This window comes from Silurus meridionalis, chromosome 28 (genome assembly GCF_014805685.1).
Source record: "Silurus meridionalis isolate SWU-2019-XX chromosome 28, ASM1480568v1, whole genome shotgun sequence".
In the NCBI taxonomy this organism is placed as follows: Eukaryota; Metazoa; Chordata; class Actinopteri; order Siluriformes; family Siluridae; genus Silurus; species Silurus meridionalis.
This window is the reverse complement of record NC_060911.1, coordinates 3,788,094-3,809,331: the sequence shown is the minus strand read 5'-3', so window position 1 is coordinate 3,809,331 and position 21,238 is coordinate 3,788,094. Positions and strand designations below refer to the sequence as shown.

General features: G+C 42.2%; 1 protein-coding gene across 1 annotated transcript in view; it reads left to right on the top strand.

The window, feature by feature from the left end:
• Positions 1–5,978: 5,978 nt before the first annotated feature.
• tll1 (tolloid-like 1) overlaps positions 5,979–21,238 on the top strand; it is a 34,366-nt gene continuing 19,106 nt past the window's right edge. The window contains exons 1-6 of the mRNA XM_046843223.1: positions 5,979–6,396; positions 8,966–9,390; positions 17,110–17,220; positions 18,655–18,735; positions 19,438–19,614; positions 20,371–20,488. Coding sequence (XP_046699179.1) covers positions 9,210–9,390; positions 17,110–17,220; positions 18,655–18,735; positions 19,438–19,614; positions 20,371–20,488 — 668 coding nt within the window. The 5' untranslated portion in view covers positions 5,979–6,396; positions 8,966–9,209. The remainder of the gene's footprint in view (positions 6,397–8,965; positions 9,391–17,109; positions 17,221–18,654; positions 18,736–19,437; positions 19,615–20,370; positions 20,489–21,238) is intronic.

Below are 21,238 nucleotides of genomic sequence, written 5' to 3'. Positions count from 1 at the left end.
TTGTTTGTAATCCACTAATTACCCTCTTTCAATTGCTTCTGTTAGGCTTATTCTATTCGATAATAACAAAGGCTTTATCGTAAACCACACACATTCACACAAAGGATTTATTTGATTGGTATTGAACTTTGTACTCCGTATGGAAAAAAACCATCAAATTCCATCCATACATTCATCCTCAGTAAGTGCTTTTTCTTTTAAATCCTGTTTCACATAGACATTAACATATTCCCACTCTTCTAGACTTCATAAATATTTTTCATTGCCAAAACTCCTATTCACATGTTTTTGGGAGGAAACCCTAGAACCCAGAGGAAACCTGAGTGGACTTGGGAAGAACATGAGAGGCTGCAGCATTATCCTCTGGGCCACCTTCTCACTCATATACAGTACTTCTCACATCAAAATCTGGAAAAAGGTTTGTGAACACCTGACCATAAGATTTGTAAGTGCCTGGGGTGCAGTCAGCGTTCTAGTTCATCAAACAGGTGTTCAATAGAGTTAATGTCTAAACTCAGGCCACTAAGGACCTTCTACTCCTCCCCATGGAAAGCATATGTTCATGGTGATGGCTTAATGCACAGGGGTATTGTCATGCTGGAACAGGATTTAGCTGGTTCAAATGAAGGGAAAACAGTTATAGTTGGGGGAAGAATCCCATAAAGCTAGAAAACACAGGTGTCCCAATAGTTTAGTATTGTGTATTTAAATTGCCCTCCACTAATATTGGCATCACTGGTAAATATGAGTAAAAAAGGCTTTAAAAAAGTTTATTTAATTTAATAACATTTTGATAGTTTGTTCAATTACAACATACGTATATCAAATTCACATATTAAATTATATTTAATTAATCATTTAAATAACAAAACCACATAGAAAGAAAAATAAATCAATAAATACAAAAAATAAGATAAATTATTATTTTAGACATGATTATTTTATATATATATATATATATATATATATATATATATATATATATATATATATATATACATAATGTATATTTAAATGTTTTGTCAAAGAAAATATTGAATGTTATAATTGAATCATGTAAAAAATCACATTAAACTAAATTATTTGATTCTAAATATCATGAGATAAGAATTGCATTAAAAAAAATGTAATCACGTGAAATAATCATACGTAAGCGGAGGATTGATTTAAAAACTAAATTTGTAAAATAAATATTAAGCATTTCAAAAAATGTGAGTATATAATGTGTAAAATTCTCATTTAAAAATAAATGAACTTTTTGTAAAAAAAAAAATAATAATAATTAAAATAAATCATTAATTCAATGAATTGAAATCAAACAACAATGAACATTTTTTTGGAAAAAATAAATAAAAACTTCTAAACAATATATATATGATAGAAAAGGTTTATGCTGACACAAACTAACATGGAAATAAATACATTGTGTGTAAATGAACTAGTGTGTATGAAAGATGTGACAATGTGAAAATAACAAAAAAGTGAAGATTTGCTGTGACTAGTTTGGCAGTGTCGTGTCGATCTTTTGTTCTTTTCTTATAGAATTGTAATTCCTTATTATGTGTGTGAGAGCTGATATGTCATGGTATCTGAAATTATTTGCGTCAGCCAAATCCTTTTCTCGCACTTTAGTATTGTTTTAACTCCTCTTACACTCTCGCTCACACTTCCACACAGAGGCAAACACTCACGCTGCTGGTTTAAACAGAGGAAATCCTCTCTCCCTGCTAGCCAAGTCTCTCTCTGTGTGTGTGTGTGTGTGTGTGTGTGTGTGTGTGTGTGTGTGTGTGTACACTCTCACAAGGATTCTGCTGAGCTCCAGATTTGAGGTTATACACAGCGGGTAAAGGTTACAACTGTTCACTCCTCACATTCGAACAGTTCGTACTGTAGCTTACGTCAGTTCTCAGTTGGAGTGGTGTGCGCCTGGTCACACTCACAGTACACACATATGCACACGTATTTAATCAGCTTTTATAAACTCTGCAGCTTGAAACACAGGGAAATATGCCTATGCTTGGTTCTTATACTCAATGTTATAAGTATGAAAGTTGGAAGCCCATGTGTTTAAACAGGAACTGAGAGAGTTGGACTGAATGTTCATTGAGAGGACGATTCCCATAATACACTGCACCTTCATGCTTAATGTCACATGAATATCTGCACCTGATGTATGTCAACTGTTGGTTTGCACTTGTTGGTGTTGCACTTGTTGATGTTGCACTTGCACGCGCCTTGTGTATTACTTGACACTTTATGTGCATACAGACGTGGTAGCTCATTTGTTAAGATGTTGAACTTGTGATCAGAAGGCTATGAGTTCGAATCCCAAGCACCAGCCAACCTGCTACTTTTGGTGCCTTGAACAAGGTTCTTAACCCTCAGTTGCTTGAAAAATTGTAAGTTGCTCTGACAAATGCCCTAAATATAATGAACAGCTATTGCAATTCTGCAAGCAACCAACAGGGGTCTCAAAGAAACTAGCACACACAACATTATGGTTACATGTCATGTTACATGTAATCGTAGCAACTGAGTGTAAGATTAGGGGTTAGGATTAGTGCTCCTCACAAGTAAAAGTGTGTGTGTGTGTGTGTGTGTGTGTGTGTGTGTGTGTGTGTGTGTGTGTGTGTGTGAGTTTATTTAAATTCTAAATTAATGATCTGAACTTCTAATACAGGAATGCTTGCACTGGACTTTTTCAACTTTTCAGCATATCACAGATCGATGCTGTTTAAAAATAGAGCTCAGCCAGCATGCGGTTCATTAATCTATATTCTCACCATCTGGACACCTACTTTATTTACCTCTCTTAATGAATAGCTTGAGAATGTCCTGTATGCCCCTGTGTATAGGACCATGAAGAGGAGACTACACACCGTAGATTCACTAACAAAAAAAACAGTGTTCATCTTCTTCACTTCAGTTCAGTCACAAATGTGGTTTCAGGACAATTTAAAAATTGACAAATTATTAGAAATCAAAGTGACGAATCGTTTACCCTCCACAGTGCAGCGAGCAATTCTAACAGCGGAACTGATATGAGGAGTCTGATGTAAGCAACATTTTTAGAGTGCTTGAATTGCTCTTTTGGACAGTAGGTTCGGACTGTTAATTTTGTATTAACAAATATTGCCAGCTATATCACTTCAGACCTTATGAACACTTTAATAACATGCCCACCCTGATCCAAAAATCCAACCTGTAGCTAGAATTGATGATATAACATATTGTCTATAATAAACTCTGTCCAACTTTCTTAATCAGTGCTTCATGTGTAGCAGATCATCCATTGTGGCCTGTAACATATTTAACCAAAAACTAGCAATGAGTACAAAGACATAAAGGGGTTATCACAACCTTTCATTATTTTTCTTATTAGCCCTTTAGAAACTGCTGTCTTATAACCATTGTCACCAACAACCAGTCACTGCTCACTATTGTTCCCACTGCCCAATCATTGATCACTATTGTTCCCACTGCCCAATCATTGATCACTATTGTCCCCACTGCCCAATCACTGATCACTATTCTCCCCACTGCCCAATCATTGATCACTATTATTCCCAATGCACAATCACTGATCACTATTGTTCCCACTGCCCAATCACTGATCACTATTATTCCCAATGCACAATCACTGATCACTATTATTCCCAATGCACAATCACTGATCACTATTGTTCCCACTGCCCAATCACTGATCGCTATTGTTCCCACTGCCCAATCACTGATCGCTATTGTTCCCACTGTCCAATCACTGATCACTATTGTTCCCAATGCACAATCATTGACTACTATTGTTCCCTATGCCCAATCACTATTGTTCTCAATGCCCAGTCACTGATCACTATTGTTCCCAATGTCCAATCACCAGGGCCGGCGCTAGCTATAGGCAGATCATGCAGAGCAGGCTTGGATGGGGGCCTTTATAACCCTACGAACCTACACACTAGTTCAAGACAGGCTGCATAAGACAAGGCTCTTTGTCTTAGATATAAATATCTGTCTTATCTGTCACTCACCTAAAGTGGAACCCGTTAATATCACTGTTTAAATATGGATCTTCACCCTGCAAATGCATGAAGTGACTGTGTACAGTGATGAACAAAATCCAACTTTTCTGCATACTGACCTGCTGGTTTATTTTAAAGTAATGAGAAAACCATTATCAAAACTAATTCTTATTTTACAGTGTAGTCAAGAGAATGTTATTCACGGTTTAATCAAGTGGCCATGGCCAAGGAATAAGAATAAGAAGAGCTGATCCAGATGAGCTTTCATACTTTTACTCTTATTACTCTTTAATTAAAATGCACATTTAAGTTAATATACAAAAGTACTGATAACATTTTTAGAAAATGGTTAAAAAATGGTGTTTTCTATTTATTCTGAAAGCTAGAAGGAAGGGGGTCTCAGATATACGTTTTTCCTAGGGCCTCCAAATGTCTAGGGCCGGCCCGGTCAATCGCTGATTACTTTTGCTATCAAATCTCTCATTTTAAGTGCTTCCAGTAGCAACTGTGGATCTGTTATTATAGTTCTGATCACCAATTTCCCCAAAATAAGATAAGATGAGATGAGATGAGAGGAGAGGAGAGGAGATGAGAGGAGTGGAGAGGAGAGGAGAGGAGAGGAGAGGAGTGGAGAGGAGAGGAGAGGAGAGGAGAAAAGAAGAGGAGAGGAGAGGAGATGAGAGAAGAGGAGAGGAGAGGAGAAAAGGAGGAGAGGAGAGAATAGGAGAAGAGGAGAAGAGGAGAGGAGAGGAAAGGAGAGGAGAGGAGATGAGATGAGAGGAGAGGAGAGGAGAGGAGAAAAGGAGAGGAGAGAAGAGGAGATGAGATGAGAGGAGAGGAGAGGAGAAAAGGAGAGGAGAGGATCCCTGATGAGCAAGCCATGGCGAGAGGAGAGTAGAGGAGGAGAGGAAAGGAGAGGAGAGGAGAGAGAGAGAGGAGAAGAGAAGAGAGGAGAGGAGAGAGAGAAGAGAAGAGAGGAGAGAGAGAAGAGAAGAGAAGAGAAGAGGAGAGGAGAGAGAAGAGAAGAGAGGAGAGGAGAGGAGAGGAGAAGAGAAGAGAGGAGAGGAGAAGAGAAGATATACCTTTATTCCTCCCACAGTGGGGAAATCTCTCTGTTAGAGTAGCAAAGTAAAAGAAATGTGCAAATATGAAACATAATACAGTATATAGTATATACACAACACAATGTATAAATACAAAAGAAGAAAATAAGTAGTTATGCTCTAAATCATATTGCACACAGGTAATATTGCACGCTTTTATATTATTGTTATTGCACATGTGTTGCTTTAAACTTTATTGTTATTACTGCAGTAATACAGAGTGTATTTTTGTGACTGGTTCACTGGGAGCAGCTCTGATTGTAAAGTCTAATAGCAGCAGGAGGACGAGAGCTTCTGTATCGCTCCTTCAGACACTAAGGACCACTGAAGGAGCTGCTCAGAGATGAAACTGTTTCATACAGGGGGGTGAGGGTCGTTCTGAAGTCATGATGATAGTTTACCTCCCATCCTTCTTCTCCCACCTCCTGTACAGTGTCCAGGGGGAATCCCCAGGTTTGAGCTGTAAAAGTTGTCAAATGTTCAGTCACTGATTTTTATTTTGCTCTTTGTTTAAAAATCTCTTTTTGGTCATATTTAAAGTAAATAAGTGACTTTTTTTAACTGCTGGTGTTGCAGTGATTCAACCTGTTTTCTTTCATTTTAACTCTTTTATTTATAATGTTTTATTTATTACAACTCAAAACAAGTGTTGAAAAATCGCCATGGTACAAAGTTGCACACATTTACAGAGATAAAGGACGCACACTGGGGTGGGTGAAGGAACCTGGACTGCATCAGCAGGAAACATCTGTCCTTCATATTCCGCGCTTTAATGAGCAATATGCAATTAGCAGTGAGGATGCAAATTAGTCGGTGACGTCATCTGTGGAGACTTACTCTTTTTTTCGGAGCATGTATTGGTTTCTGTCCTTCCCCCTGAAAAGGGACTGGCGGCGTCATCTGTCATTAACAGTGTCTGTCGGTCTCCGAAGTTCAGCTCCACGCTGCTTGATGGATTGACGGTGTGACGTCAGCGCGGGAGGGGACAGGAGTGAGAAGGGGAGGGTTCGGGGTGGTGGTGGGGCATTAATCTTGGTGCGCGCGCGGCTGAGAGCGAGCGAGCGATCGAGCGCGCGAGCCAGGAGAGACGCGCTCACTAATCTCCCGGGAAACGGGCCGGTCCGAGAGGAGAAAACCAGGTACCGAGGGAGCGGGGGTCCATTCCGCCCGAGTGCACGAGAAGAAGCTCCTGTAGAGTTTGTAGCAGAGACACGAGCGGTGCTGGAGGATGAGCCTGAGCTCTGAAGCCTTATAGACCCTGAGGGCATTTTCTAAAGGTAAGCTCTCTCTCTCTCTCTCTCTCTCTCTCTCTCTCTCTCTCTCTCTCAAAAAGCCGCTTGTGAATTTGCCTCATAAAGTAAGATCACTTTTTACTTTTATGGCAGGAATTGGGATTTCAGAAATGTTTACTCTGTATTTTACACACACACACACACACACACACACACACACACACACACACACACACACACACACACACACACACTTCAAATTTCAGGTTCCGTGTTAACATAAAGTTTAAAAAAAAGAAATGAGGTTCTATTATTATTATTATTATTGTTATTATTAATATTTTTATTATTATTATTATTATTATTATTATTATTATTATTATTATTATTATTATTATAGATTTCAGAAGAGCGAGCGACTAAAGAAATCCTAAAATGTTTATTATAATTTATTGTATATATATATATATATATATATATATAAAGATAAAAAGGCTGGTTAGATTGGCTGGCTGGTTTGGGACGCACCCTAATTGTTTAATTGGTCATAAATTGGCGGTTATTTGTGAAAGGATCTGTGGGATTGTCAAGACTGTAGTTTTGGTCCTAGTGTTAAAATTCTCTCTATAAACTGAGATTTTAATAACGGACACAGGACAGAGGACACAGAACACAGGACACAGAACACTGGACACAGAACACTGGACGCAGAACACTGGACGCAGAACACAGGACACAGAACACTGGACACAGAACACAGGACACAGAACACTGGACGCAGAACACAGGACACAGAACACTGGACACAGAACACAGAACATTGGACACAGAACACAGGACACAGGACACAGAACATAAGACACAGAACACAGAACACAGGACACAGGACACAGAACACAGGACACAGACACAGACACAGACACAGGACACAAGACACAGAACACAGAACACAGAACACAGAACACAGGACACAGAACACAGGACACAGACACAGGGCACAGGACACAGGTGCAGCAGCTCTCATTCACTTCCACAGCCATAATTTATGTAATAAAGTCATTACAGTAATAGACAAGGAAATGTGTCTCTCTCTCTCTCTCTCTCTCTCTCTCTCTCTCTCTCTCTGCCTCTCTGTATCTCTCCCTCGCTCTCTCTCTGTCTCTCTCTGTGTGTGTGTGTGTGTGTGTGTGTGTGTGTGTCACTGTCTTTCTGTGTCTGTATCTCACGTTCTCTATCTGTCTCTCTCTCTCTCTCTCTCTCTCTCTCTCTCTCTCTCTGTGTGTGTGTGTGTGTGTGTGTAATTGTCTGCAGTATCTCTCTCCATTTCTCCCTCTGTCTCACTCTCTCCCTCTCTCTCTCTCTCTCTCTCTCTCTCTCTCTCTCTCTCTCTCTCTCTCTTTGTACCTTTATGGCCCCTGAGGTAAGATCTGAACAGGGTTTTGGAGAAGGTCAGAGGTTGGATGAATGAGTCCCTGGTGGTGATCAGAGCGGTTCCTCTCACCTACATGGAAAGTTGTTAGCTCACATCCTGACGCCTCAGTGCGCGCGCCCCTTTATAGGATGATTACCGAAATTTTAGGCACCGTGTTACTTTTACAGCTACCGGCTCCCAAACAATACCCCCCTCCGACCCCTCACCGCCTGTGTGAGTGTGTGTGTGTGTGTGTGTGAGAGAGAGAGAGAATGTGTGGCAAGGTAGCGTTTCGGAGATGTTGCACACAGGTGTATAAAAAGCGCGTGCCATCTCTCAGCCGTGCACAGCCCCGTGAGCAGCGCGTGCACTGCGGGTGCGCGGAGCAGCCGATTGTGTGTGTGTGTGTAAGTGTGTGTGCGCGCGTTCAGGTTGAATGCTTTCATTTTGCTGAAGCTGTCAAATATACGGACATATCCGGAATTTTATTATTCATTTTCTCCACTTTGGGTAAGTCGAGGTTTTCTCTTTTTTTTTGGTCAAATACAGCGAGACTTCTCTCTCTCTCTCTCTCTCTCTCTCTCTCTCTCTCTCTCTCTCTCTCTGATATTTAAGGTTCATTGCAAACACACACAGTAGACACATGCTTTGTGCATTTCTCCAGAGGCTTCAAGTTTCCACTCGAAAAGCTGCGCGTGCTGCTGCATCTTCAATAGATTTGGAGAATAAAGATTTAAATAAATTGCTTCCTTATGGTCCTTCCTGAAAGATTTACAGATTTACACTAAATAGACAAAAAAAAAAAACATGTAACCTTGATGACGCAATCCGGAGGACCAGAGAAAACCACTAGTCTGGAACCTTTGTTTTATGAGGAGAGATTGAGGAAATATTATGACAGTAGTTTCAGTGGATTTGTTTTAAAACGAAGTAAATCACGAGTATGTCAAAATGTTTATTTATTTATCAAGCATCAAGAACACCTTCTACTATTACTACTAATGAGAATAATCATACAGTCACGTGATGCTTTCTGTTGAATTGCTGGGCATCAGGAAGTGATATGATGTTCTGCAATATTATTATGATGATACTTTCTGGTGAAAAAAAAAAACCCACATTGTGTATATGTATATAGTAAATATATATAATTCTTTCTCTCTCTCTCTCTCTCTCTCTCTCTCTCTCTCTCTCTCTTCTCAGTGAGCCCTGGGGGGTATCAGGAGCCGTCTCTCATCTCTTCGAGAGCGCGTGCATGTCGGTGTGTGTGTGTGCGCGTGCCCGCGCGTGCCTCTGAGACCTGCGCGAGCCCCCCGGCTCCGTCCTGCCCCGCTCGTCGCACCGAACCAATGAGGTTGTGCGCGAGCCGCTAAATTGCGCCGCGCGCTCTCCAAGCCCGCACACTCCGCTCTGTGTTTTCTCCCTCTGTCCTCTGTCCCCTGTCCTGATGGACCGCACGCATTCAGCACGGACTGGTAAAATGCACTGGATCACTCTGCTGCTGGCAGGATTCACTTTTCTGGGCAAAGTGTCCGTGTACAACTGCTTAGATTACGGAGAGAGCTTCGACTATTATAATGAAGAGGAGAAGACGGAGAGCATCGATTACAAAGACCCCTGCAAAGCCGGTAAGATTATTATCTTAATGCTTTTTTTAATGCATTATTTTGCAATTAACCCTATGATTTAAAGACCCACTTTTCAATTGATTTCACCGCTTATCCGTGGGTTTTTCTGCGCGTGGCAATAAAAACGAGTAGAACATTTCCTGAACGCTGATTTCCACAGCTTGTGGTTCCACCTCACACCGTCCCCAAGGTTCTCAGGTCCACGGGCACGTGCGCCACCTGCCTCCACGTACCCTCTGTTTGACAGATGCGTGCGAACTTCACTTTTATTGTGCAAAGCTGATGATGAAGGGTCTGTGCTCGTGCGCGAGCACGTATATGTGTGTGTGTGTGTGGGTGTAGAGCAGATTTGTAGACCAGATCTTGATTGAGCATTTTATACTTTTCAGGGTCTCAGAATTCTTGGGGCCCACAAGCCCCCTGCATGATATGCCAGTCTATTATAGGACACCATGCCATTTACCCCTGCCCTTACCCCCCTTTACCCTCCTCCCCACACACATTCACACCTTGTGGTAATTAAGAAACGCAAATCCACCTACTGTTCTTTTTTTCCAAGAGCCAAGGGGAACCCTCTATTTGTTCAAAGTCAGTTTACAAAAAGCGATACTTTTCTCTAGCAAGGAAAATATTATTTTTTTATACAAGCAAAGATGAATATTTATGGAGTCAGGAACAAATAAAAAAAATTGCATCATATCATCCAGGTGAATTGAGCAGATCTACTCCAGATAAATCCCATGCTGAAAATGGACACCACAGAGTGTGAGATGATCACCTGTCATGGAGCCCAGACTTTTCACACTTATATTTGGAACTCGTCCTTTCAGTGTCCAAAACACCAATTTAGTACAAGCTCTACTATGCTGTACAGCTGTGTGTGTGTGTGTGTGTGTGTGTGTGTGTGTGTGTGTGTGTGCATGAATTTGACACCACTGTGTTGTGATTTCTCAGACAGACAACTGGACAGTTTTCCATATCTCACACATCTGGACACATCTGCACTGTGTGTGTGTGTGTGTGTGTGTGTGTGTGTGTGTGTGTGTGTGTGTGTGTGTGAGTGCTTATGTTCACTGAGGATCAGCTCTTGTGATATAGATCCATGTATCCCAATGTGTGTGTGTGTGTGTGTGTGTGTGTGTGTGTGTGGGGGGTTGGGGCCTTAACAGATGTTTAAAACAGTCTGCAGTCAAACGCTCTCCTCATGGTTCTGTCTTTCTCTTTCTCATTCCCTTTCCCCGTCTCTATGAGTGTCTCCGCTCGGCATGCGTCTGTCTCGCTGTCGTCTTGCTTGCGCTGTTTACATGCCAATTGTAAATCCAAGAAGCTGCCTCATTGTCCCTGCCAGCGTTTGTTAACTTGCAACCGTTAAGCTGTTTTCCAAATTGAAAGCATCAAAAGCGACCGTTTAAGGGTTGTGTGTGTGTGTGTGTGTGTGTGTGTGTGTGTGTGTGTGTGTGAGTGTGTAGGGGGAGGGAAAGTGAAGGGAGTATGACATGGTTTTAGGGAGGACCTCTGTTTTCCTAAACTGAAAAATATTTGTGAGAAACACTTTAGGGAAAGGGCGGACAATATTTTGATCACTGCTCACACACACACACACACACACACACACACACAAACATGCACGCAAAGTAAGAGCTGTAGGAAGATCGTAAAGAAAAACGCTGCTGCTGGATGGAAACGCGTTCGGAAAGTAAACACTTTCAGGCTGCAGAGAAAGTGCCGATAAGTTGTATTTTCTGACTGTGTGATGCGAAATGCTGACCGGCTAAAAATAACCCAGCCGTTGAACACTTTCGATCCGCATCTCGCTAGAGCAAAGGCTAGCTGAGTGAGCGTTTTGAGTGCTGCCTTTTAGCACTGCTAGCTAAGACACCACACACACACACACACACACACACACACACACACACACACAGCAGACAAACTTTGAAACATTTTTTTCCTTCTCAGAACTATTTCTAATGACTGCTCATCCCAGTGAGTCTGTAACACACACAGAAGCTTCCTCAAGGACTTGTTCCTTACCACTGGTTTTTCCTCGTTAGGGATCGAACGAGAGCGCTCCGTTCGATAAAGTGAGCCGCGTCGAGGTTCGAGCCAGGCAGCTTTTGCGAGTAGTTTTGTTTGGCTTTTATTTACAGAAACCACCAGATCTCAAAACTTTATCAGTTTCAATAGGCCAGTAATGGGCTCGTGTCATTACGCAGTCATTACAGCACGTTTATCTGTTGTTGTTATCTTAAGACATTGTAATCATAATGGCCCTGTCACTACAGAATAACCAAATCCTTTCAGATTATGCAAATCCAGCCCACGCCCCCTAAATAAGAAGGCAAAGAAACACAAACAAACCCTGAGCTACTGCCTAATGGGCGTGTGGGTCTCTGTGTGTGTGGGTCTCTGTGTGTGTGTGTGTGTGTGTGTGTGTGTGTGTGTGTGTGTGTGTGTGTGTGTCTCTGTGTGTGTGTGTGTGTGTGTGTGTGTGTGTGTGTGTGTGTGTGTGTGTGTGTGTGTGTGTGTGTGTGTGTCTCTGCATACATCTCTATTCAGTCCCTTCGTCCAGGTTTCCAAGCCGAGATTGTGTGTTTTGCAGGTCATGTATGATTATAGTGCTGAACAAGTCTAGCTTGTAGACTAGCACTAGGATTGTGTGTGTGTGTGTGTGTGTGTGTGTGTGTGTGTGTGTGTGTGTGTGGAGGGTTAATGGTAGGGCATTTTACTGCTATTTTAAAAATCATGTTTCTTGTCAGACTGTCAGTACTGTTTTTACACACATGCATATTCACACATTACATGTATTGGGACTCCTGACTTTTTCATCCATTTGTGCTTCTTCCAAAAAAATCACAAAAGGCACATAATTGAATAAGTCGTCTCTGAATGTGGTAGAATGAAAGTTTCCATTCACTTGAACTATGAGACCAGAACATGTGCACAAAGCAAGCTTCATGAAGATATGCTTCACATGGGTTGGAGTGGAAGATCCTCCTGATGTAGAGCTCTGAATTTATCCTCATTGAACACCTTCGGAATGCACCCCAGGCCTCGTCACCTCTATAAGTACCTGACTTTACTAACAGCCTTGTGGCTGAATTGATCTCCACAGAATCTAGTGGAACATCTAGAAGAGTGGAGTTAAACAGTGCAAGGGAACAACATGTGAAATGTAATGTTTATAAATCACATACAAATCTTATGCTCAGGTGTCCATAAACTCCATACGGGTGGATTGAATATTCTGTTGAAATGCACAAACGATTCGTGTGCGCGTGAACTCCGTTTTGAACACGACGCGTCTCCTAACAATGAGAGTCACGTGAGGAAGTTCACACTCTGAATCTCAGAATCTTTCTTTCCTGTTGAAATCGGGCCGAAGGTCTCAGTTCTGTTTGTTTCTGTACTGGTGGGTGTGTGCGTGAGGTTCGCTTTCTCTCACATTTCCTCGAGTGTAAGCGTGTGACCTTGCGAGCGTACGCTGCATGCGTGCATGTCACGCATGTGTGTGTGAGGAACGGGGAAATGACCCTGTGCTCTCGGTGGTCTCACTTGTGTTGCTCTAGGGAAAGCCAAGCGTGAACATTTTGGCTTTGTGCTTATCTCATGCCATTAGAGTGCACTAAACACATTTCCATCTCTTTGTACACCGATTTCCCTCAGTGTATGTATGTGTGTGTGTGTGTGTGTGTGTGTGTGTGTGTGTGTGTGTGTGTGTGTGTGTGAGGAGCAAGTGTGGGAGCCCACTTCATTCAGGCACTTATCTCTTCCTGGTAGCCTGCATCCTGCCACTTAGCTAGAGAAGAGTCTTCTCCCTCTGTCTTTCTCTCGCTCTCTCTCCGTCTCACTCCTTCACTCTCTCCGTCTATCTGTAGCTCAAGCGCTCATTCCTGCACAAAAGAGCGTTTTCATAATAAAAATGTTTGCACAGCAGAAGTATCCAAGGGAACCAAAGAGAAAGCAAACTGCACTGTGTACTTTCCACATACAGTTTGCATTTGGATATAAAGCTTGCTGTTTGCTAACAGCGAGTCTGTACACGTGTGTGTGTGTGTGTGTGTGTGTGTGTGTGTGTGTGTGTGTGTGTGTGTGTGTGGGGCACATTTTTGGATTTTTTGACATTTTTCCAGCAAGTTTGTCTTTTTTTTTTAATAAATGAAGTTGTTCGTGACATGTGACACAGGATGTAGACAGTGTGTGTATGAGTGTGTATCGAGGGCAAAAGGGAAGCTCCTGTGCCGAGTCACATTCTGTTAAACAGGATTTTCCAGGAGCACTCGAGCCTGACAGCCAGCTCCTGAACATTTTCCCCAAATATCCCAGACTCAGCGCTTCTCCTCGCCTCGCCGCCGACTGTTTGCGTTGGAGCGGAAACGCGCGAATCAGCAGCAGCGCACGCTTCCTCCCAGAATGCATTTCGCTAATTAAGCAATTACGGATTTGAAGGTTTCGGGCCGACGCGCGATCGGCAGCTGCTCAGCTCACAGCGATACGGTTTCTGAGGATGTGAGAATCAAAAGGAAGTTAGAAAAAAGATGGAAGAGAGAGAGAGAGAGAGAGAGAGAGAGAGTCTGTCACAGGGAAGTTGTTGAGGCATCCTCATTTTGAGGCTCTATAGATGCTCATGTTATTCCCTTTTATTACATTTATAATCATGAGTCTCTGAGCAGGAATCAGTTTTAAATGATTGTGAGAAATTCACAAAAAACTTTGTCTTTTTCTGAGATACAGAAAAAGGAGGGAGGTGGGAATTTAGTGGTGAAGGCACTGGAGGAATATGGATCGGAGGGTCACAAGTTCAAATTCCAGCCACCACTGCTGGGCCCTTGAGCAAGGCCCTTAACCCTCAAATGCTCACTTATAAGTCGCTCTGAATAACAGCATCTGCCAAATGCCATAAATATAAATGTATATTCAAGATCATGACGTTAAAGCCACAATGCCTTTTCCTTAAATCCTGAATACATTCTCTAAATCAGATTTTTGCAACCATTAATCGGGGGTTTGCGTCTGTCCAGAATGCCACGTCACTAAGGAAGTGCTTTTGGCTTTTTACCCAGAATGCCGTGCGTCACAACCGCGGGCTTTCGGTTGCGTTATTCGCAGGAAACTCTTCCTCGTTGTCCCCTGACACTCATTTTATATAACTCTTGACGTCTGAGCGAGTGTTTACAGAAACACATCACTCGGATCGCCGCATGCGCGTGCCAGCTGCAGAAATCCCGACTCCACGGGTCTGAAGACGTGGATCCAGTACATTAAAAAATAAATCATATACACGGGGAATTGTGTTAAGTGACAATGATCAGATGTTTTCCCTAACAGTCCGTCATCTATGTGTGGATGTCCGGCGTGTTGTTGTTTTTTTTTTCTTTTAATCACTAGTTTGGTGGCTTGTGTGTATTTGCCGAGAGATAAACATATCATTTAAGGACAGAGCTCTCATGGATTAAACCAGCTGTCTGACCCCATATAACACTCTCTCTCTCACACACTCACACACACACACACACACACACACACACACACACACACACACACACACATATACTGTATTGGTGCACCCACACACAGAGACACATTGTGTAAGATTGTACAACAACTCATTTCCATTGGCAGTAAATTGTAGCTGTATAATACATTATAATAACACGTGAAAGGATAATATAGAAGAAGTTTGGACGAGATGTAATCTCTCCTCTTATTTTGTGTAATACAGGCTCTAGGGTGCAGATTAAATACCACACCCGAGGCACCCAATGGAGCACTGAGATTATAAATCAAATCATTTCATTCTAGCGCAGATTAGACAAAAACAAAAGCTGCCCTCCAATCTGGAATCCCAGATCACACGGGTCTGTAGACAGTCGTTCCATTCACTAGAATTGTGTTTAATGGAAATTGCAACAGTGCTATAAAAGTGTATTCCTGCTCCAGGACTTGCAGGTAATAAATTTGCAATTGAAGCTTTGCTGTAGCGTATATATATATATATATATATATATATATATATATATATATATATATATATATATATATATATATATACAATGGGCGCGCTATACAAACGTCACGCAAACATTTCTGCTGCTTTCTCATTGTTTGTCGACTCGCACCCTGTCATCGAAACAGTGTTGCCTCAGCGCCGGAGGAAATTTCTCTCTGATTGTTTTGTGCCAACTCGAAGGCCCCGGCTGGGCGCTCGCACCTTCTGGACACGCTGATGTTGAATCGATGTCAAAGAGTCAGTCAAAGAGTATAAAGAAAGATCTTTAGCCATGGTTATATTTATGTTTTTATATATATTTTATATATATATAATATATATATTTTCTTTTGTTGAACACACTGCTGGGCACGTACTAAGTAAAATGCCATAGAAATTTGCTCGCCCCAGACACCCGGGCTACTGAATCGTCTACGCTCGCAGTGTTCTCACAGCTCGATGTTACCTCAGCGTTTTCTGAACGCTGTTTCAGCATTTTTAGCCAATCCCCTTATATAGGTGGATGGATTCATGCATTCTTTATTCGCCTATACATCGCTTAGACGCTTGGAGCATCGATAGGTCAAAGTTGCTGTCATTTGAAGTGCAGTCATCAGTGCAGACAAGTTCACTTGGGCCAAGCCGGGAAAACTAAGACTAAATAATGTAAAATGACCTTCTATAAAAGATGTGAGTACTAAGGGTTTTTTTAGGGGGGTGGGGGTGGGGTGGGGTGTTTCTAGTAGTGTCTAATGAGATCCAAAAGAGTCCCAAGAGACAAAGAACATTGATACCCATCAAACTGGGGAGGGTATTGTGTGCAAGAGTAGAGAGTGTAGAATGGACACACACACACACACACACACACACACACACACACACACACACACACACACACACACACACACACATATGGGTGTGCACCTATTCGAAATTCATTGAAACGCGAGCCTTGTATTGTTTTTCCGTTTTTGTTAAGCGTCGAGGTTAAGCATTCATTGTCTCATCATCGGCATCTCTACGATCTCCTTGGCGACAGCCTAAATTAAGACAGTCGTACGGCGCGCCGTATGGACGCGACTGAGAATAAGCTAGGGCACGGCGTACTGTGAGCTGGAGGGAGAGTCGGAAGGAAATTGAGATCATTCTTGGAACGTCAATGGCTATAAAGTGATGCAACTTCAAATAATTCTTCGCATGTCCTTGTGCAAGACAAAAAAAAACTATGCCACGCCCCCACACACCCCCTCTCCAGGAATAGCTTCAGCGTTAAAGCTAATTACGATTGTGTTCTCCGCTGAAGAAATGATGTCATAGCAATTTGTATTCAAGTATTGCAGCTATTCGAGTAAAACAATCCTGGCCTGCTGTAAAGGAATTGAACGCCACTCCTAAAGATAGATAGATCGATAGATTCTATATTGTTACTGCACAGGGTACAATGAAATTAGGTTTCAGTCTTTATGTTGATTCAGAAATAATAAAGCATTAAAGATGTAAACGTAAGCGAGTCGTTTAAATATTGCACATTCGAAGTCTTTATGCAGATTGTGACCGGGTAGAAATCTGTGAGGTGTGAAAACGTACGCGTGTGTGTACTGCAAATACGTCCGAGCATTTTGTGCGTGATGTGATGGACCAGAGTGTGTTTTGCATAATGATGTATGGTTATGTAATTTCTTTTGCCTGACACTTTATCCTTTTGGCTTTCCGCATCAACTCGTCCGATTTAGCTGTCTTTTGGGGAGACATCGCCTTGGATGAGGAGGATCTGAAAATGTTTCAGGTCGACAGGACGATAGACCTCGCTCGGCACCAGCACGCGAGGAAAGGGCACACGTCAGGTAAGATTCCACCTCAAACGATGGGTCCTGCTCATGCTTTTTTTTTCTTTATTTCCACGAAGCACTAAGAGCTCGGGTTAAAACACGATTTGTATTATTCCTATTATTTTTACAGTCTTATGCAAAATGTTAGTGATACACCATATAAAAGAATGAGTTTGAGCAATAGGAGGTGTGTGTGTGTGTGTGTGTGTGTGTGTGTGTGTGTGTGTGTGTGTGGTTAAGACTTATACACAGGGTACAATTTATCAAGGAGGAGGCAGCACAGGAGATGTGGAAGGATTATCAGGATTGAGTAGGATGAGATTTTGTTGAATACAGGTTTGGAGGAGTTGATATTAGTGGAGTTTAAGGCCTGAGTGATTAAAGTTGATAAATTCCACTGGCTGATCTCAGGAGCAGCATCAGTAAACCATCTGGGCTGTGTGTGTGTGTGTGTGTGTGTGTGTGTGTGTGTGTGTGTGTGTGTGTGTGTATGTATGTATGTATGTATATGTGTGTGAGGGAGTTTTTTTTGCAATAAATTCCTCCCTCTTGTTCCTCATGATTCACCTGAGAGTTTCCAGTGTGGTTGTGTTGTAGGATGATTCTTTTCCATAGGGACATAATCTAGTGTTTGGTTTATAATGAGATCACATTTGAAGCTGTCCAGCGCTTAAAAAAGGATTCAAATTTAGATACTTGGATAATACAGTGAAGACATGAGTGCATGCAGCTTTGTTAGTGCCAAAGTGCAGAAGGGTATGTGTGCATATGTGTGTGTGTGTGTGTGTGTGTGTGTGTGTGTGTGTGTGTGGCGTGTGTGTGTGGTGTGTGTGTGTGTGTGTGTCTATGCGCATATCCCTAACCTCAGCCTTTTCCTGCTCCTCCAACTCGGCTAGTTTTGTTTGTTCCTGATTTTCCTGTCCACTTCGACATTCCAGAGAGAAAGAGAATTTAAGAGCAGGAGAGAAGGTTACTGAAAGAGAGGGAAAGACCAAGTGTGTGTGTGTGTGTTTGTGTGTGTGTGTGTGTGTGTGTGTGTGTGTGTGTGTGTGTATGTTAGGGGGTGTATCTATGTGTGTTTGAGAGCAAAGTGTGAAAAAAGAATAAAAGAGTTAGAAAACTGAATAAAAAACAAAAGTAGATGACAAATTGATGACGGTGGAGACACAGACTTTATCAGAAAAATAAATAGATAAAGATGAGAAGGTTGAAGATGGTAGAGATCTCACACACACACACACACACACACACACACACACACACACACACACACACACATGAACTCTATGGAATTTTACAACCTCCTGTCGCACTCGGGCAGGAAGAGTAGCATTCATACTCGTTATCTAATACTGTCACATTTTTAAAATGCTAAATTATGATCGATTTGTTCACTAAGTCATGACATTGACACGCTTTTTGTTTCTTCTCGTCTTTTTTGACTGTCAGGTGGAGCAGAAGAGCACGACTCCACTACAAAGCGAGGACAGTTGTTCCTCCTTCTAGAGAGAATACGACGACTTGGTCTCGGTAAGTTCACTGCCGTGCAGTTGCACTGGCACCTTGACGTTTCGGTCCGTGTCTCTTCTGCGTTTGACCTTTAATCAGCCGAATCCTGAGCATATTTATAGTTTGAGGTGTTTGAGTTTAATATCTGCTGATCCCTTGAACTTAATAACGGACTGTCGTGGCATTTAGACTTGAAGGTTTCGATGATGCAGGACGGTTTATCTGTTCCTGCACAACAAGAGTGGAATATGGAGACAGTTCCTGTTCACCCTGTGAATATTCGTTTGTGAATGTGAACAGAAAATGTGGTCTCAATAGACAAATTCAGAATTGGGCAGTGGTGGTGTAGTGGTTTAGGCTTTGGATTAGGTTGATGGTTCAAGCCTCATCACTGCCAATTTACCAGTTTTGGACCCTTGGCAGAAACCCTGATCTCTTTCCTATAACTAAGCAGCTATGGGGTTAAGGGTCGTGGAACTCTCAGAGACAGAATTCACACGCCATGCTTAATCTGACATCTCTGCTCAGAATGGTTTTAGGTTTAGCTTAGGCCATGTGTACTCAGGTTTAAAATCCAATACAGACAACAGACATTGCATTGCAGGGACTTGCTCAGGGGCCCAGGAGTCATAGCTTGGTGTGGATCGGATTTGAAGTCAAAGGTCTGCACTACTAAGCTACTACCTCCCTTATTACATATGTGCTGACTTTTTTTCTGTGCAGAACAGCCTAAGAACTCGAGTAAGGACGAGACCATGAGTGCCGGCTCACTAGGCAGTGGGGAACGAAAGAGAAGGGCGAGAGGGGCTAAATCTCGTGTCCCGCGAGCCGCCACTTCCAGAGCTGAGCGAATCTGGCCAGGAGGTGTCATCCCTTACGTTATTGGAGGCAACTTTACTGGTGAGGTTCTTATATGTAATCAAAATACTGTATATAGGCATCTTCAGGATACATTTTACCACAGAGCTGTTCTCAAATTTGATTGGTCAGAAGGTTATTAACATGAGAATAAATTCTCGTAAACATCCAGTATTTCTGATGCATCCACCGCTAACCATGTTGTGAGCCTGAAGTTCGAAGCTGTTGGTGTGCGAGGCTCCTCTGTTTCATCTGTCTTGTTCCATCTCCTCCAGAGCTGATTGTTAGACAGAGTTCTCTCCAGAGATCGGAGGTTTATTGTGATACCATGCGATTCTATTATTGGAGCACATTACATTTTTAATGTTTAAAGCTTCCTGGTACTACAGAGGGTATGATGTTGCCTGATTGGCTAAAAAAGTTGGAATTGCGAGAAATATTTTATTCAAACTTTTTATTTAATCTGGCGGAAACGGGCTTCCATATGAATCTTCTCGCTGTTTTCTCCCCATTCCTCCATTTTTCCATTCTGCAGCGTGTTCTGTGCCTCCTGTCTAGATCGCTTTAGAGTTTAATGGGTGGTGCGTCAGTAATAATGGTCCGTGGGAAAACACAATGTAGTTAAATGGACTAAACAAATCATTAAGGCAAATTATTAATTTTTTTGTATTCGAAGAATCGTTTCAGCCCTAATCAGAATAGTGGAACACTGCATGCATGGTGCTATATTTCATGCAAATGAACTGTGTTTGTGTGTGTGTGTTTGTGTGTGTGTTTGTGTGTTGGTGTGTTTTGTAGGCAGTCAAAGAGCGATGTTCAGACAGGCCATGAGACACTGGGAGAAACAGACGTGCGTGACCTTCGTTGAGAAAACAGATGAAGAGAGCTATATCGTCTTCACCTACCGGCCCTGCGGGTGAGACCTCACGTACGACTGTGTCTTTGCTTGCTCGGGAGAAGGCTAAATGGTCAGGTCATACGCTTGCGATGTAGCACTGCGTAAGACTAAATAAGTTCTTTTTTTATTGTTTGATGAACACTTTCCTGTGGGACTCGATTCAAAGGTTCAGGCGGCTGCATGATTTGTAGTTGACTCGGTCTGATGATTTGATCGGCTTTCATGTGGTTAGTAAACCACATGACACTAATGTTTGTATTGGGGCCCATGCTGGAACACTCTCAGACCTCTCAATAGAAAGAGAAGAGAAATTGGATAGAGAGAGAGAGGGAGAGAGAGAGGAAGAGAGAGAGGGAGAGATGGAGGTTGAAAGAGAAAGTGTTTTTCTTTAAATAAATGTACAGTATGTGGGTTTGGGACAATTGGATGCTTGTTTGCTGTTCCTTCAGGTAATAACTCAAATTCTATTTGCTGCGGTTTTAGACACACACACACACACACACACACACACACACACACACACACACACACACATGCACATACATACTTATACACATACACACACTTACTCTCTTACTCATTCACATCTTATTATGTAGGCATCCTGTAGTGTGTTTTTCAAACCAAAGCTGTGTGTGTGTGTGTGTGTGTGTGTGTGTGTGTGTGTGTGTGTGTGTGTGTGTGTGTGTGTGTGTGTGCGGGAGAGACGACTTTACTACAGTCAGCTCACTCTTCCTTCCTGCCTCGTTACCACACGGAGCAGGCCGG